The sequence below is a fragment of the Anolis carolinensis genome, chromosome 1 (genome assembly GCF_035594765.1).
Source record: "Anolis carolinensis isolate JA03-04 chromosome 1, rAnoCar3.1.pri, whole genome shotgun sequence".
Classification (NCBI taxonomy): Eukaryota; Metazoa; Chordata; class Lepidosauria; order Squamata; family Dactyloidae; genus Anolis; species Anolis carolinensis.
The window spans coordinates 182,076,267-182,094,907 of NC_085841.1; the positions used below are offsets into that span (position 1 = coordinate 182,076,267).

Genomic DNA, 18,641 nt, shown 5'->3' on the forward strand with positions numbered 1-18,641 from the left:
GTATGGGAAAACTGTAAATAGTTGCTTAAGATAATCATTCAATGCTATACAGTTAAGTGTATATTTCAAGTATTGTCAGCTCTTGTAATTTGTCCTGGCTTTTGTTGACTTTGGCAAAGTGATGGAGGGTCAAATGTTGCTCCCTGTTGAAGTTACATTAGGTGTATTCGAACCCAGAAAACATGGCTCCATTTCCCTTACTAGGGTGTTTATCATACACAACACATTTTTAAGTAGGTAATCCAACATTTAAGAATATTAGAACGCTGACGGGATACCTATTTATCCCATCACATGCACTTTTATCCTTTCCATATCTATTAAAATAATGGGTGTTCGGCCTATTACACAGCCAAGAGATTACTTTTCCCGGTCTGTCAGATGTCACTTTATTCCCTTTAAAAAAGGCAGATCTTGCATAAATACATTTCTTTGTCCCAAGAGAGAAACATTAAAACATTTTGTGTACCTACAGAGCTTCACTATTTTGAAATTTTAAAAAATATATTAAAAGGTAATACATAAGCAAAGGTGGAAAACATTTATGACTTTATTCAGGGTCTTTTTCTTACTTCTACCAGAAGTGTACTACTGACTATTCCAGCAAAAGAAAATTGAGCAGGATAAAAAACCCACTCACAAAAGTTGCCCCAAAAGACATCACTGGCACAGAGGATGAGCTGCAGACAAGCTGCAGATGGGTGTACCATCACACACACACACACAAATTCTGATATCCATGGGGAGATTAGAGATGAACGAAGTTGATAGTCTCCCATTTGACAAAAAGTACTCATAGCAGATTATTTTCCTACAAGTGCCTAGGACTGTCCATATCCAATGAAAAGAACTTTGCATCCTGTGGCAGGACTCATAGACACCAGTGGGTAAAGAGTGTCATAGATGGGATATAAATGTGTGTGATAAAGTCCCTGCAAACTCACCTTGTGAACAGGAACATTTTTGTGTTGTTGCACACTGAAGGGATTGGTGGGAATATCTCTCGTGGAATTGTATCTAGTTATTTTCCCATAATTGAGTGGTCTGCAAGAGGCATCTGAAAGACCACTGTGGTAAATTCTTTGTGTTTTCAAGTGAAGGATTTAACACTTACATGAATGAGTTCCTTTTTTGGCTGAAAACCTTTGGTTTAGCCCTATTTGATTGGCCTACCTACATATCTGTCGTGCAAGGTACTTTGTTCTTTCCAAGATAGCAAACTTATGCTCAAGCCTGCAAAAAGGCTAGACCTAGATATCCATTTTTAGCTGTGCTTGAGAACCATATAAAAGTGGAGGGGGAGAATCCTTTTGTTAAAACAGTGGAAATTTTCAGTAAAATGAAAACAAATTGCTCTAAGTAAACCATTTGTCACACTCTGATTACTTTGCTGCCACACTGGGGATGCCAATTTGTCATGCTAGATCAGGGTAGCAGCCGGCTGAATGTACAAAATGGCAGGCTGCCTTCTGGCTCTTTGCTTTAATCCAAGAAGGAGAATATAGGTCTCCCCATCACAGTCCCAGTTTCACCTTATGGGCAATTGTCCTTACTGGTCTGATGTGGGAAGGCAGGAGAAGTTTATTGGAGGGAGGGGGGGTTAAGGGATGAAAGATAGTGACTAGCTGATTGATTGAACATTCAGATACTTCCCAGGTACCTATCAAGAGTACAATCAAAAGACAATCTGGCAAGATGGCACTACCTGGAGGAATCCTCCACCTTGTGTGACTGTGGAGCAGAACAAACAACTCCGCATATGTATGCTTGCCCACAATGCCCTGCCTCATGTACGGAGGAGGAGTTGTTTAAAGCTATGGACAATGCGGTTGCTGTTGCCCGCTTTTGGTCCAAAACTATTTAGTTGCTTGTGATTTTATTTTTTTCCCCATCATTTTGAAATGTATTTGTTGTGAAATGCTTTTGACACGAAATAAATAAACCTATCAAGAGTAGGACCTCGTTCCTACTGAAGTTATAAATCTTTTCTGGACTGTTCTATGTTAAATTACACATGGAGGCTCCACTCAGCCACCTGGATGTTCCTTCGTCCAAGCAATTCTGTCTGAACCTGTCTCTACTTCCTGGTATAGCTGTATTTTCTGAATAAGGCAGTATTTAATGAAGCAAAACTCCACCTGCAACATCAAGCACTTTAGTCAACCTGAGATTATATTATTCTTGGTTCAACACTTATTTGAAATGTTTTTCAAGATTAGCGATGATGGCTTGCAACACCCTGCTCTTTCCAGTACCCAAGATATATATTTTTCCCCATTTCTCTTGATCTCGACTTCTTAAATATATATAAAAACTGGCATCTGTTGTATGATTTTTGCATTACTAGAATTTTTCTCTGCAAAACCTTCTTGAAGGATTTTGTTTTTGCTCCAGAATCATGGCAGTCCAGCAGCATTTTAATGGTCACAAATCCATTTTATGTAATCCTGGATTTGTTGTGGCACCAGATCTCAAAATATATTACAAATCTCTAGATCCCATAGCATTTAGCTATGGAAGTTAATGTGGTATCAAACTACTATAATTCTGCAGTGTGGATAACATCTTAATCCACAGGCTAACCTATCTCAGAGATGTGGTGGAAATAAAATGAGGTGGTAGTGAAACACTGGGTGCAGTTACAAAAACCACTTATGACCTCCACAGACAGGACTGATTTTGGTGGCATATGCTAGTTTAGTTTAGCCACTGGTTCCTATCCCAAGATGTACAATGACTTCCAGCTGGGCTCCATGGCTAAACTAAAGCAGAACTGGCTTATGCCACAACATAGGAGGCTTCCTATGTTGTGGCATTAGCAACAATGGGGGGGGGGGGGGACCAGGCAGTGGACACTGACAATACAGGACATACAGCAAAAGGTTCTCCATACTCCCTGCCAGACACCGTCGGATTCGCTTAGTATTCCTTATGGTCCAGCTCTCACATCTATAGGTTACTACGGAGAATACCATTGCTTTAACAAATGCTCACTCTATCCTCCTCCAGAGCCTCTTAGTGGATCGATATTTACTATTAGCCGACCCTGCTAATAGTCTGCTTTTAATTTGTTTTTATTGTAACATGTTTTTAACTTGTCCTTCTATTTGACTTTTATGGGAACTGCGATTCCCCTTTTCGGGCACTTGTGCCCATTTTCATATATGCTGGTCATAGACCGTAATAAATTGCTTATACTGATACATTGCTTTAACTATGTGGATCTTCATTGCCAGTGTGATGTCTCTACTCTTCACTATTTTATCGAGGTTGGTCATTGCTCTCCTCCCAAGAAGTAAACGTCTTCTAATTTCCTGGTTGCAGTCCGTGTAGTAAATTTTGTGCCTAGAAATACAAAGTCTGTCACTGTCTCCCACTGTTTGCCAGTTATCAATCAGTCTGTTTGCCATAATCTTGGTTTTTTTAATGTTTAACTGCAACCCAGCTTTTGCACTTTCTTCTTTCACTTTGGTGATAAGGCTCCTCAGCTCCTCCTACCTTTCAGCCATCAGAGTGGTATCACCTGCATATCTAAGGTTGTTAATGCTTCTTCCAGCAATTTTAACTCCAGTCTTGGATTCATCAAGCCCCACACATTGCATGATGTGTTCTGCATACAAGTTGTATAGGTAGGGTGAAAGTATACAGCCTTGCCATAATCCTTTCCTAATCTTGAACCAGTCTGTTGTTCCATGGTCTGTTCTTACTGTTGCTACTTGGTCGTTATACAGATTCCTCAGGAGATATGTATAGCATTACAAATAAAAAGGATTAATAAATGTAAATGTAAATACCAGTATCTGTTAGGTAGCTGAAATTCATATAGTTTATGTTTTTAAATCTTGCAGATGATGTTATTCCCCCCCCCCCCATATAATTCTCATTTTTCTGACAAGTTGCACCTATCTAGGCTAAATGTTTGCATAAACAATAGGAATGCATACATAATGTGTTGGTTGTATGAGTGAATTCCCAAGAAATGTAAATTGACAGGAAACAAAAGGTGCACTTTGAAGCGTTATCTGTTTCCTTAGATGGACATATTCCTCCTCCTATGCTTTTAGTAACTGGATGGGAGGTCTATAGGCACTCCTTGCAGATGCATAAACACAAATAGAAGCCTCCACAACATCCATGATCCCAGCCTTAGAAAGATATAGCAAATGCAAGTAAAAACCTCTTGCTGTTCCCACTGCTCAACATTGGGCCCAAGGCTGATGCATGGTTCTTAAAATGTGTTGCTGTGCATTATTTAGGCATAAGATCTCAATCTTTTATTTTACAAGTAATTATTAACTATAAAGGTAAAGGTTTCCCCTGACGTTAAGTCCAGTCATGTCTGACTCTGGGGGTTGGTGCTCATCTCCATTTCTAAGCTGAAGAGCTGGCGTTGTCTGTAGACACCTCCAAGGTCATGTGGCCGGCATGACTGCATGGAGCACCGTTACCTTCCCGCCGGAGTGGTACCTATTGATTTACTCACATTGGCATGTTTTCGAACTGCTAGGTTGGCAGGAGCTGGAGCTAACAGCGGCCGCTCACGCCGCTCCTGGGGTTTGAACCTGGGACCTTTCGGTCTCCAGCTCAGTGCTTTAACACACTTTGCCACCGGGGCTCCTTTTAATTATTAACTATAGCAATGCTATTAATGAATGAGTGGCAGCCATTAAGGAACTAAACAAGATCCTAAAGTATAGAGATATATAACTGAAAACTAAAGTTTGGATTGCCCATACCATTATATTTCTCATTCTTATGTATGGTTGTGAAAGCTGATCAGTGAAGAAAGCTGATAGGAACAACATCACCTCCTTTGAAATGTGATGCTGGAGAAGATTTCTACAGATACTGTGGATAGATAAAATGGGTCCTAGAGCAAGGCACACCTAAACTGCCCCTAGAAGCCAAGATTATTACACTTTGAACATATTATGAGATAACATGACTCACTACAACAGACAATAATGCTTGGAAAGGTATAGGCAGTAGGAGAAAAGGAAGGCCACATTCCAGATAGACTTGAACCAAGAATATACAGTTCTAATCTGCAGCATCAGTATTTACAGTGCTATAACTTTGGAGCATTTTAAAACAGATTTAGACTGAGATCTTTGGTGAACTATCTCAAAGAAAGACTGGCTGAGAATCACCAAGTGATTCTGGGGTGCAAATACACCGTAGAATTAATGTATTTTGGTACTACTTTATCTGCCATGGCTCAATGCTATGGAATCATGGGACATGTCATTTTACAATGTTCTTAATACTGATGCTCCACCAAATTACAAATCCCAGGATGCTATAGCACTGAGCCATGGCAGTTAAAGGGATTTCAAATCCAGCATGCTGGCCACTATACCATCCTTTACTATCTCACTGTTCTGTAGATGTCAGCTGATCTTAATAATTTGAATTTGGGAGATATATAAAGTGGATAACTATAGCTGCTTGTGTTCTTTCCAATCTCTGGGGATTTGGCAATGGAGGATGTCATGAAAAGGGCCCTAAAATTCACTATTTATGACTATACCACTGAGTGGCACAAAGGGCATTTAAGCCATCCTATATCGAAGCCATATTGTTCTACCTTTAGTCCTCATTGCTTTAGAATTAAGGGTGATAGGAATAAATGTTTATTGCACTCACCAAAGATAAGGCTAACTATTCATCTAAATGTCATTTATTTGGATAACAGCAATTTTGTGTGGAAATCAGCAGCCTAGACTGTTCTACAGACCACACACAGAGTAATATGAATCTGCCATGTTGATATAAAGCCTTGTGGAACTTGCAAAGATCAGCATTAGACTGTAAAAGGAAAGGAGACAGAATAGCAATTTAAGCTTTTAGGCGAAGAATGCTACTATGGACTTGAACTGTAAATTCAACTTTTTAAAAAATGTGCTTCAATTTCTAACTTTGTAGAAACATTTACCAAGTCACAGAAAATGCAGTGGAAGGTGTCAGAAACCAAAGAATTTGCCCACCTTCTGTCATCTTTCATTTAAAAATGCAATCTACTCGCAGCCAATATCATCCATCAGGGAGGAAAAAAAGGAAACAAGAAATAGAAATAGAATGTGAAACTTCCGGCACACTTAAAATTGGGCTGAATTATAGTCCTGGCTTTCTTTTGTTGCTAAGCCAGCAGCCTCTGTCACTGCAGAGCAAAACAATTGATCGAATGTGAACTAAAGTTGCCCTCATCTTAGTATTTTAGTGTCTCTCCATCTTTACAACAGGAATAGTGCAAACAAGTTTTCTGGCTCAAGTTATGGTGCATTTAAAAGTCAACCAGTTCACTCAACAGTTCTCTTGAGTCAAAGCATGCAACCCCATCATGGCTGGAAGAGATCCTGTATCAATAGGTCTATCATGAAAGTGTTGCAACATTGGAGAAATAAAGACTTTTATTTCAGTTTGGTTGGCAGCTTCTCTGAGCTTGGGATATGAAAATCAAGATGCAACCTGAGTTGACTCCAGGTTGTCCTCACAATGCTTGAGTTCTGGTGAGTATTGCAAGTCATCCTGGGTTAAACCAGCTTTGGTCCACTTCAGGTGAAATCAGGGAATGTTCCAGAGTTTTCTGGAAACTCTGGAGTTTCCTGTGGTATGGGCCAGTGTAGACAGTGTAGACAGGTCCAATTTGGACTGACTCCCTGCCCAGATTGGACACTGCCACCACCACCCTTTTCCTGCATTTATTCCTGCAAGGGGGGAAAGGGGGGTAGATTGTGCCCCTGTCACACTCTCCTTCTTTCTTAACACATGGGAGCCTTTACTGGTGTCAGAATACGGTATCCAAGATGGCTCTGTGACTGTCTGGGAATGGTGATAGTGACACAGAAGGTGAGCCAATGGCCCAGCAATGCCAGTGCATTATGGGCTCAGCCAGCTGGACCATACTCCAGCATGACACCACAACAGGTATAGCAGCAAAAATGTTTCTAGGAAGAATGTACTGATGGTAGGAACTGTTCAGCAGTGAAATATGCTATCCCAGAGCGTGATGGAACTTCCTTCTGTGGAGGTTTTAAAGCAGAGAGTGAATAGCCATCTGTCAGGAATGCTTTGACTGTTTGTTCCTCCATTGCAAGGAGTAAGACTAGGTGACTCTTATAATCTCTTCCAACTATGATTCCATGATGTGTCTGAATAGTTTTCATAATGCCATAGTTTTCAAAGGTACAAATTCAAAATTAATGAATAGAAAAAGACAGTCGAGGTTCCTAAGTAGAAAAACTAGAGTGCTTTAGTAGATTGAGTGCTAGACTATGACTCTGGAGATGAGGTTTTAAATTCCTGCTTGACCATGGAAGTCCATTGAGTGAGTTTAGGGAAGTTACACTCTCTTAGCCTCAGACCAAATCAGAAATGACTTGAAGGTAGGCAACAAGTTCCTAGCTAACATTTTTGCTGACATATAAGAGAATACAGTTCTTGTTGAACTTGAACATTTTCTTGTTTGCAGTTAAATAATTTTTATAAGCAATGATTGATTGCTAAGAAAACAGAATTGTTCCTGAACATCAAAAATGAGATTCTCTAGGTCTTTTTATTCTTTATTCATTCAGTCACTTCCGACTCTTCATGATCTCATGGACCAGCCCATGCCAGAGTTCCCCATCGGCTGTCATCACCACCAGCTCCTTCAAAGACAAGCAAGTAACATCAAGGATACCATCCATCCATCCATCCATCCATCTTGCACTTGGTCGGCCCCTCCCCCCTTTTCCTTCTATTTTTACCAGCATCATTCTCTTCTCCAAGCTTTCTTGATTTCTCATTATGTGGCCAAAGTACTTCATCTTTGCCTGTAATATCCTTCCCTCTAATGAGCAGTCAGGCATTATCTCCTGTAGTATGGGCTGGTTGGAATTTTTTGCAGTCCAAGGCATTCTCAGAATTTTCCTTCAACATCTCTTGATCTAGAGCAATCTAATTAAGATGCTTCTATATCTTGATAGGCAAAATGTCATTCTCCAGATATTGTTGGATGATAAGTCCAAGGAACAGCCATTGGAGGACTATACTTTACACCCACCCACAATGTTGGCTATTTAAAAAAATCACTAATAAAGTGCAGTATTGAACAAGTGATTTCCTGTTTTAGCCAATATTCTTTCTTCCACAGCATTCAGTATTCCATCATTTAATTGGAATTTGGTGAGTGGAACACACTGATGCTGGGAAACAGAAGATACGTAGAAGAATACGGTGGACAACTGAGGCCAATCTGATTTCTGGCTTTTCCCCATCTGCCATGCACTGAAACTTTGGCCTCAGATTCACTAATATGCTACTTAAACTTTTCTTTCTTTGATACCTTTATCTATAATGCCAGCTGACAAGAAAAACTGGTCTCGGTGGTATTATTTTATGGTCAACAAATTGGTTACTTTGTAAGCCCAGTCAATTCAATGATAGCTTCACTGGGACACGTGGGTCATGATCTTGACAAAGTAGAAAGTCGGAAGTTTTTCTGGTCTCTGTTTCTAGTCCCTTATCAGGATGGTTTTCTTTTTTAATCTGTCTTTGCTACCATGATAGAGGGAGGCTGGTTTGTCAGCTTTCCCTTCTCTTTTTTAATACCACCCAGGGATGCATTAAAGAACCATTTAACATTATCGTTTGAAAAAGCATTTTGACGGGTGGCATATCAGCTACATTTCAAAATCTGATAGCCGGGCCCAGACCTGTCTCAGAGGTGAAAACTGAAAGCCAGCATCTAATGATAAGCAATATCTAGTGGAATCTTTTAAGAAAAAGGCAGGGAGCAGCCAAACGACTGAAAAACAATCTGGCCATGGGTGAAAATACCAGTATGTGACACTGTATTTCTTGCATACTGAAATATTTTTAGTTTGGGCCTTCTTTTATTTAATTTCAGACTTTTTTCTCCCACCTCATGTCAATATATTGTTTAAATTGGTCCCTCCATTCATCATTTATTTTTGTGAGAGACGGGTGTGGGGCTATTTCCCAACTCTCAGGGTAAAACTGAACAGCAGGAAAGGCAATAGACTCATTTGCTCAGTAGCAGCCTTGGATTGTATTGGGGCTGCCATATGGGGAGGGGAGAATAAAGCCACCCCATTCTGTGACTATAAGAGCTGCTTGAGCTATTGCAATCAGCTAGTGACGACATATCCAGTGTATATATGAGATTATATCTTCAAATGAAGTTCCTGTTAAAGGCACAGGAGCAAGTCAAGCTTTGTTACTTGTTTGCTATATCACTGCAAAGAAATGTTATCCCTTCACTTCTGTTTCCTTGAGAATGAATACCCAAAACTGATGTATCTTTGAGAGATACCCAGAACCATTATTACATTTATTCATTTATTTCCAGCATTTATACCCCGCCCTTCTCACCCGGGGGGACTCAGGGTGGCTCACAACAGTTGGCAATATTTAATGCCAAGAACATAATAATAAAACATGAACAGTATGTATCATCAATCTATATATATAAAATGATAAAGTTGTTTGCACCGTGACTATAACAACAGAACTATACGCCCCAGAACCACCAAACTTGACAACAACATCCAAAAGCCTTGCCTCAAGGTTCTTACAACACAACCGAACCCCCAAAATGGAACTGCGACCCACAAAAACCCCAAAACCGGAAAATATGAAGAGCGCATGCGCCACACACAAAAAGGCGCGCGCTCACCACAAACTCCAACCCCCACCCTCAACGGTCGCCTAGCTATTCCCGCCACCGCCGCCATCTACCTCAGCCGCCTCACGCCGCCATCTACCTCAGCCGCCTCACACCAACCCGCTGTGAGGAAAGACACGGCTGCAAAACTCGCACACAGGAGGGGAAAACAGCCTTCCGGTGAGACACCGATACACTTGGGAGAAGGGTCGGAACGACCACAAAACTTCCACCGGCCACACCACAGCGATAAGGAGAAAGGAGCGGGTGGGCGGCCAACTACATAAGAGGGGCAAACATGGCGGTCGGGCCAAATAAAGCCCTCCAACACCCACAGCCCCCCCTATCCCTTCTAAAACAACAAAATCTACCTCCATCCTCCACAGGTCGGAACGAACAGACGCTGCCCACAGACAAATCAAGCCTCCTACAACCGCCGCATCTCTAAGGGAAACCGGACAACCACAACGAGGTGCTCGACACAGGCCAACCCTCAAGACCCTCGCTGGCTCGAGGGAAGACAACCGACCAGAACAAACAAAAGCTAGGAAGGAAACCAGGGGGGGGGGGGGGCTCCATGCCCGCGAATTAAAAAAACAAAAACAAAAAACCAGGAGTGGAAGTCAACGGGAGGACAGCGGGATCTTTCCATCCAACCTAATAAGATTTCCAACAGAGGGGAGGGAGCAAGCCAGGAAAAAGAAGGGCACTTGCAATCTCCAGGGTTTCAAACCCAAAAACAAGGACTGGGAAGCAGGGGAGGAGGGGCACCTGGATCTTTCCATCCAACCTAATAAGATTTCCAATAGAGGGGAGGGAGCAAGCCAGGAAAAAGAAGGGCACTTGCAATCTCCAGGGTTTCAAACCCAAAAACAAGGACTGGGAAGCAGGGGAGGAGGGGCACCTGGATCTTTCCATCCAACCTAATAAGATTTCCAATAGAGGGGAGGGAGCAAGCCAGGAAAAAGAAGGGCACTTGCAATCTCCAGGGTTTCAAACCCAAAAACAAGGACTGGAAAGCAGGGGAGGAGGGGCACCTGGATCTTTCCATCCAACCTAATAAGATTTCCAATAGAGGGGAGGGAGCAAGCCAGGAAAAAGAAGGGCACTTGCAATCTCCAGGGTTTCAAACCCAAAAACAAGGACTGGAAAGCAGGGGAGGAGGGGCACCTGGATCTTTCCATCCAACCTAATAAGATTTCCAATAGAGGGGAGGGAGCAAGCCAGGAAAAATAAAAAGGGCACTTGCAATCTCCAGGGTTTCAAACTCAAAAACAGGGACTGAAAGGCAGGGAAGGACGGGCACTGGAATCTACCCATAGAGACTAATAACATTTCCAACACAGGGGAGGAAACATAACGGGGGAATCGCTGTCTCCGAGGCTTCAAAGCCAAAAAGAGGGAAAGACGGCGGCGGCGGCGGCGGCGGGGGGGGGGGGGGACGGGGACTTCAAATGCCAACCCACACAAGCATAAGGACAGGCGAGAACACGCCCCGGGACAAGGCATGGCCTCACAAATTCAAAAGTTTCCAAATCCTGGCCCAGGCACAATAACAAAAAAGGCCAATACCTAGAAAAAAACCCAAATCTATACCACTGCCCAACTACCACTTACCTCAAAACCCATTTCCAAAACTACAAATAAGCATACATCACAAAAAAGGGCTATACCTACTCAACACACTGGACCCAGAGCCACCTAGAATAACAATAAAAAAACCACCCATCTATACCACTGCCCAAACACCAGTTTCCAGAAAACCCATTTCTACAACTACAAATAACCATACACAACAACCACAATACTAACAACAAAGAACCAAATAACAAGACCAACAACAGAGGAATACCATCATACAATCGACCAATCCCCATTAAGTCAAAACCCTCAACCCATCCCCAAAACATAAAAATACAACTTACATACACCTATCCAACCAACCACAAAACACATCGACATTCCTAAAACCTACAAGGCCATTACATGCTTATCATTTTCCCTAATTCCACCATTCATACTTCCCTCCAACTGACAAAAGAAAACCACACAGAAATATTGTACATTCACAACCATTTACCAAATAATATCCCGATGGTGCACCATGTTAAACTGCTTACCTGATAAACTTCTCAACCAAAAGGTCACAGGTTTGAATTGGGGGAGTGGACTGACCCCCTAATTTTAGCCCCAGCTTCTCCCAACCCAGAAGTTTGAAAACATTCCAATGTGAGTACATCAATAAGTACTGCTCCGACGTGAACGTAATGCCGCTCCATGCAGTCATAACACATAACCTTGCAGAAGTCTATGGACAATGCCGGCTCTTCGGCTAAAAAATAAAAAAGACCACCAACCCCTACAGTCAAACACGACTACACTTCATGTCGGGAAAACCTTTACCCTTTACCTTAACTACCAACAATCCCTCAATACTTTATTCCCCATACCACCATACTTCGCAACAACCAACACACATTGCTCCACCACAAATCCCAAACATCCAACCAACCTCAGACACACCCTACCATAAATTAGGACAACCGCTACATACATCAAATCACCTATACATGTCCGCCCTGCTAACGCAAACAACACATACACAAGACACACAAATAAACCCAATACCTAAAATACACACAATACTCACACAACTTCCCATTTCTCTTCTAGGAGTACTCACAAACAGAAACAACTTGCAGCTATGCCACGAAGAAAATCAAATCTCGGCCGCCATACACGACAAAGGCGGGCACAACGGCTAGCTATTTCACAACAAACCGAAATAGAAAGAACAGCAACAAAACAGCGAAAAAAACACACAACAGCTCTACTATACACAAATGAAGATACAGAACACCGTGCAAAAAGACTACAAGAAGCACGGCTTTCTGCTGATCACGACCGTGCAAAAACAAAAGAAAAGAAGCGCAAACAACAACTCGCCACACTAAGGAACATGCGCCAACAAATGAGGACACAACAAACAAACAAATACCACTGCATAGCATTCCAGTACAATCCAACTGAGGACTACAATTCAGCTCATCCTGTACACATTGGCAACCTAACAACAATCTGTCCTCACTGCAATGCCATGAAATTCCCAGGAGAAACAAAAGGCATGTGCTGTGCTGCTGGAAAAGTAAGACTACCACAACTAGAACCACCACCAGAGCCATTGCACAGTCTACTTGCTGGAGAATCTCCAGAATCGAAGCATTTTCTTACAAACATCAGAAGATACAACTCTTGCTTCCAGATGACTTCATTCAAGGCGAACATCATCACTGCACCATTCATGCCAACATTCAAAATCCAAGGACAAATCTATCACAATGCCGGATCCCTCTTACCATACAATGAGGGCCAACACAAATTCCTACAACTATACTTCATAGGAGATGAGGAACAACAAGTAACTAGACGATGTAGTATTTCTGATGCAGTACACACAAACATTGTAAAACAACTACAAAAATTACTACTGGAAAGGAACCATTTGATAAGATTATTCAGAACAGCCCTAGACATGATGCCAACAGACACACACAAACTTATTATCCATCCAGAGAAAACCCCTACTGGACAACATCAACGCAGATACAACGCACCAACTGTAGATGAAGTTGCCATTGTAATAGTAGGAGATCAATTTCAGCCAAGAGACATTATACTTCATCGACGAAACAATCAATTAACCACAGTCTCGGAAACGCATCGATGCTACGATGCTCTACAGTACCCCATTATTTTCTGGGATGGTGCAGATGGATACCACATTAACATCAAAATGGTCAATCCCATCACTGGCGCAGAAACAGACAACAAATGTAGTGCAATGAACTACTACGCCTACAGAATCATGATAAGAGAACACAACACAAACCACATCTTGCAATGTCGACAACTTTTCCACCAGTACATTGTGGACATGTATGCCAAGATAGAATCAGAAAGATTACAATACATCCGCTTCAATCAGTCGAAACTCCGATCCGAAGAATACATACACTTAAGAGATGCAGCCAAACATGATGGCCACACAAAACAAATTGGAAAACTCACAATATTACCATCGTCCTATACAGGGAGTCCACGCCATATGCATTCATATGCCCAAGATGCCATCACTTATGTTCGACAATATGGACGTCCGGACTTATTCATTACATTTACATGTAATCCATCTTGGGACAGTATACAACAACTTCTACTTCCCGATCAAACATCTGTTGATAGGCATGACATCACTGCCCGAGTATTTAGACAAAAGCTAAAATCAATGATGGCCTTCATGGTAAAATATGAAGTGTTCGGAAAGGTACGCTGCTGGATGTATTCTGTTGAGTGGCAAAAAAGAGGCCTGCCACATGCCCATATTCTAATTTGGCTCTACCAAAAAATCACATCCAATGAAATAGACAAAGTCATAAGTGCTGAGATACCTGATCCTAACGTAGATCAAGAATTACATGACATAGTAACCAAAAACATGATTCATGGACCATGTGGCGTACTCAATCCCAAGTCACCATGTATGAAGGATGGAACATGCACCAAAAGATATCCCCGCACGCTCATACCAAACACAATCACAGGCAACGATGGCTATCCTTTGTATAGGAGAAGATCACCAGAGCAAGGAGGCCATGTAACAACGATGCGAATGCACAAAGAAGAAATACAAGTGGATAACCGCTGGATTGTACCATACTCTCCTCTACTAAGCAAAACATACAAAGCACACATCAATGTAGAATACTGCAACTCTGTAAAATCAATCAAATATATTTGCAAATATATCAACAAAGGAAGTGACATGGCAGTATTTGCAATGGAACCAAAAGACACAAGTGAAACAATAGATATTGATGAAATTTCCCAGTATCAGGCAGGAAGATACATCAGCAGCAACGAGGCTATTTGGCGAATTCTCATGTTTCCAATACATGAAAGGAGTCCACCTGTGGTACACCTGGCTGTACACTTAGAAAATGGACAACGAGTTTATTTTACTGAGGCAACATTACAACAAGTTGCAGAAAATCCACCACCAACAACTTTAACATCATTCTTCACTTTGTGTCAAACAGACCCATTTGCAAGAACACTACTTTATTCTGAAGTACCAACATATTATACATGGGATCCCACCAGGAAAAATTTTGCTCGACGCAAAAGAGGAGAACCAGTAGAAGGACAAACAGGTGTATTCAAAGACAACACCATAGGAAGGTTATACACTGTACATCCAAGGCAAGATGAATGCTTCTTCCTTCGTTTGTTATTAGTAAATGTCAGAGGACCAACATCATTCCAACAATTAAAAACAGTCAATGGAATAACTTACGACACATTTCGTGGTGCCTGTCAAGCTCTGAATTTGCTGGAGAATGATCAACACTGGGATGAATGCATAAACGATGCATGCCAGACATCACATCCCAAACAAATACGAACACTGTTTGTGATCATTCTAACCTCCTGCTCTCCATCGTCCCCAACACAACTCTGGGAAAAATATAAATCATACATGGCAGAAGATATTTTTCATCTCATACACAGACAAAATACTGAAATCGACGATGAAAAAAGCAAACAAATTTACAACGAAGTCCTCATTAGGATAGAAGATGCTTGCTTACAAGTAGCACACAAACTACTTGAACAATTAGGAATGCCAACACCAAATCGCACATCACCCCCAACATTTGAGGTAGAAATGCAACAGGAACTCAATTACAACACAGAAGAACAGCGCACCTACGTACAGTCTAATATCCCCAAACTGACACATGAGCAAGTATCAGTGTATAATCGGATAATCAATACAGTAGAAAATGAAAATGGAGAGATATTCTTTTTGGATGCACCAGGAGGTACAGGAAAAACCTTCCTGATAAGACTCATTCTGGCAACAATACGATCGGAAAATAACATCGCTTTAGCACTTGCATCATCTGGGATAGCAGCAACATTGCTACCAGGAGGAAGAACGGCACATTCAGCACTAAAACTACCCTTAAACATACAACACATCGAAACACCAATATGTAACATCTCAAAAACATCAAGTATGGGAAAAGTACTCCAAAAATCCAAAATAATCATATGGGACGAATGTACTATGGCCCACAAGAAATCTCTTGAGGCTCTCCACCGTACACTTCAAGACCTGCGTGGCAATAAAGGCCCCTTTGGAAATGCCACAATACTTCTGGCAGGAGACTTCAGGCAAACCTTGCCCATCATTCCCCGTTCCACACCAGCGGATGAAATCAATGCATGCCTGAAATACTCTGATTTGTGGCAATATGTCAAAACATTAAAACTGACCACAAACATGCGAGTCCAACTCCAGCAAGACTGCACAGCAGACATATTTACCAATCAATTATTAGACATCGGAAATGGACAACTGCCAATCGATCAAACCACAGGACGAATTACACTACCTCCAAACTTCTGTACCATTCTAACATCTAAAGAACAACTTATACAAAAAGTATTCCCAAACATCCAAAATAATTACACAAACGAAAACTGGCTCAGTGAACGGGCTATTTTAGCTCCAAAAAATGTAGATGTCTATGCCATAAATCATACAATTTTGTCAACCATACCAAATGAAATTTTAGTTTATAAATCCATTGACACAGTTGTTGAAGCTGATGAGGCAATTCATTACCCTACAGAATTCCTCAATTCTCTAGATTTACCAGGACTCCCACCACATATCCTCAAATTAAAATTAGGCGTCCCTATTATCATGCTTAGAAACATTAACCCTCCAAAATTGTGCAATGGAACACGTCTGGCAGTCAAAAATTTACTTAAAAATGTCATCAAAGCAAGAATAATCACCGGACCCTTTAAAGGAGAAGATGTCCTCATCCCACGAATACCTATGATTCCCACCGATATGCCCTTTCAATTCAGCAGGCTCCAATTCCCAATACGATTAGCTTTTGCCATGACAATCAACAAGGCACAAGGACAAACACTACAAGTCTGTGGAATCAATCTTGACACCGAATGCTTCTCACATGGACAATTATATGTTGCATGTTCCAGAGTGGGGAAACCACAAAATCTCTACATCAACGCACAGAATGGAACAACCAAAAACATCGTGTACCCACAAGCTTTAGGACAGAATATATAATAATCCCCAGCACTTCCCAAGGACCATCACAAAAAAAAATCAACAGTAAAAAATAGACCACATTCAGCAGACTCAAGTATCAAGAACAACAACCAATCACAGACAACATTCCTCTCAACCAATCTTCAATCAACATAAAAATTGAACAACGTAACAAACTTCAACAACTACTACTAATTGTGAGTATAAAAGAGGGAGAGGGTCACAGTAAAAATAAAACCTAATGTAGATTGACCAACACCACTAAAAAAAGCCACAGCAACGCGTGGCCGGGCACAGCTAGTCTATATATATAAAAGGGTAATGAAATTTCAGCCTAGGACAAAACAACAAAACTGCACATCCCAGAAACACTAAACTTGGCAGCACAACCCCTCATCCATGCCTCTACGTTCATACAACAAAAAGTTTCAGCTACTCCAGAAAACGGCCAGGCTTTGAGACTGCAAGGCTATTCACTGCTATTCCATCTGGCCAACAAAGGATTCCCATAAGCCACAGCAACGCGTGGCCGGGAAAAGCTAGTTAAAACTATAAAAATACATCATTAAAACATAACAATTAAAACATATATAAATTAGATCTATTTGTCTAAAAACCTCATGCTTCAGCATTCAATCAGACCATGTCGACGTTATTGTATTACTCGTTAAAAGCTTGTGCACATAGCCATGTTTTCACAGCCTTTCTGAACCCCAGAAGAGTTGGGGCTTGTCGGATATTTGTGGGGAGGATGTTCCACAGCCAGGGAGCCACCATCGAGAAGGCCCTGTCCCTCGTTCCCACCAGCCGCACCTGCAAGGCAGGTGGAACCGAGAGCAGGGCCTCTCCAGATGATCTTAGGGATCTTCCTGGCTCATATGAGGAGATACGTTCGGATAAGTAAATTGGGCCAGAACCGTTTAGTACTTTATAGGTCAAGACCAGCACTTTGAATTGGGCTCGGTAGCATATCGGCAGCCAGTGGAGCTCCCTGTATGCCGCCCCAGTTATTAATCTGGCTGCCACCCGTTGTACTAGTTGGAGCTTCCAGGCCGTCTTCAAAGGCAACCCCACATAGAGTGCGTTGCAGTAATCCAAACGGGATGTAACCAGAGCGTGGACCACCGTGGCCAAGTCAGACTTCCCAAGGAATAGGCGCAGCTGGCACACAAGTCAGAGTTGTGCAAATGCTCCCCTGGCCACCGCTGAGATCTGGGGTTCCAGGCTCAGCGATGAGTCCAGGAGAACACCCAGACTGCGAACCTGTGTCTTCAGGGGAAGTGTGACCCTATCCAACACAGGCTGTAACACTATTCCCTGTTCAGCCTTGCGACTGACCAGGAGGACCTCTGTCTTGTCTGGATTCAATTTCAATTTGTTCACCCTCATCCAGTCCGACACAGCAGACAGACACCAGTTCAGGACCTGAACAGCCTCCTTAGTGACAGGTGGAAAGGAGTGACAGAGCTGGACATCATCTGCATACAGATGACACCTCACACCGAAACTCCAGATGAACTCTCCCAGCGGCTTCATGTATATGTTGAACAACATGGGGGACAGTACTGACCCCTGCAGGACCCCACAAGACAATGGTTGTGGGGTTGAGCAGGTGTCCCCCAGTGATACCATCTGGGAACGACCCCCCAGGAAGGACCGGAGCCACTGCAAAACAGTGCCTCCAAGACCCATCCCAGCAAAGCGCCCCAGAAGGATACTGTGATCGATGGTATCGAAGGCCACTGAGAGGTCCAGCAGAACCAGCAGGGACACACTCCCCCTGTCCAGTTCCCGGCGTAGATCATCAACTAAGGCGACCAAGGC

The 18,641-nt window shown here is 42.1% G+C and overlaps 2 protein-coding genes across 5 annotated transcripts in view; one reads left to right on the forward strand and one right to left on the reverse strand.

Annotated features, from left to right (window-relative positions):
* LOC100558787 (uncharacterized) overlaps positions 1-18,641 on the reverse strand; it is a 178,642-nt gene that overhangs the window by 56,827 nt on the left and 103,174 nt on the right. The window lies entirely within an intron of this gene.
* Positions 11,226-17,217, forward strand: LOC107983828 (uncharacterized). Its single transcript, XM_016999099.2, has one exon. It carries the CDS (start codon positions 13,461-13,463, stop codon positions 16,833-16,835), a length of 3,375 nt encoding a protein of 1,124 aa, XP_016854588.2. The 5' UTR covers positions 11,226-13,460; the 3' UTR covers positions 16,836-17,217.

Bases quoted from the DNA above. Each gene is read 5' to 3' on its own strand.
- LOC107983828 (XM_016999099.2), top strand. From the start codon at position 13,461: ATGGTCAATCCCATCACTGGCGCAGAAACAGACAACAAATGTAGTGCA.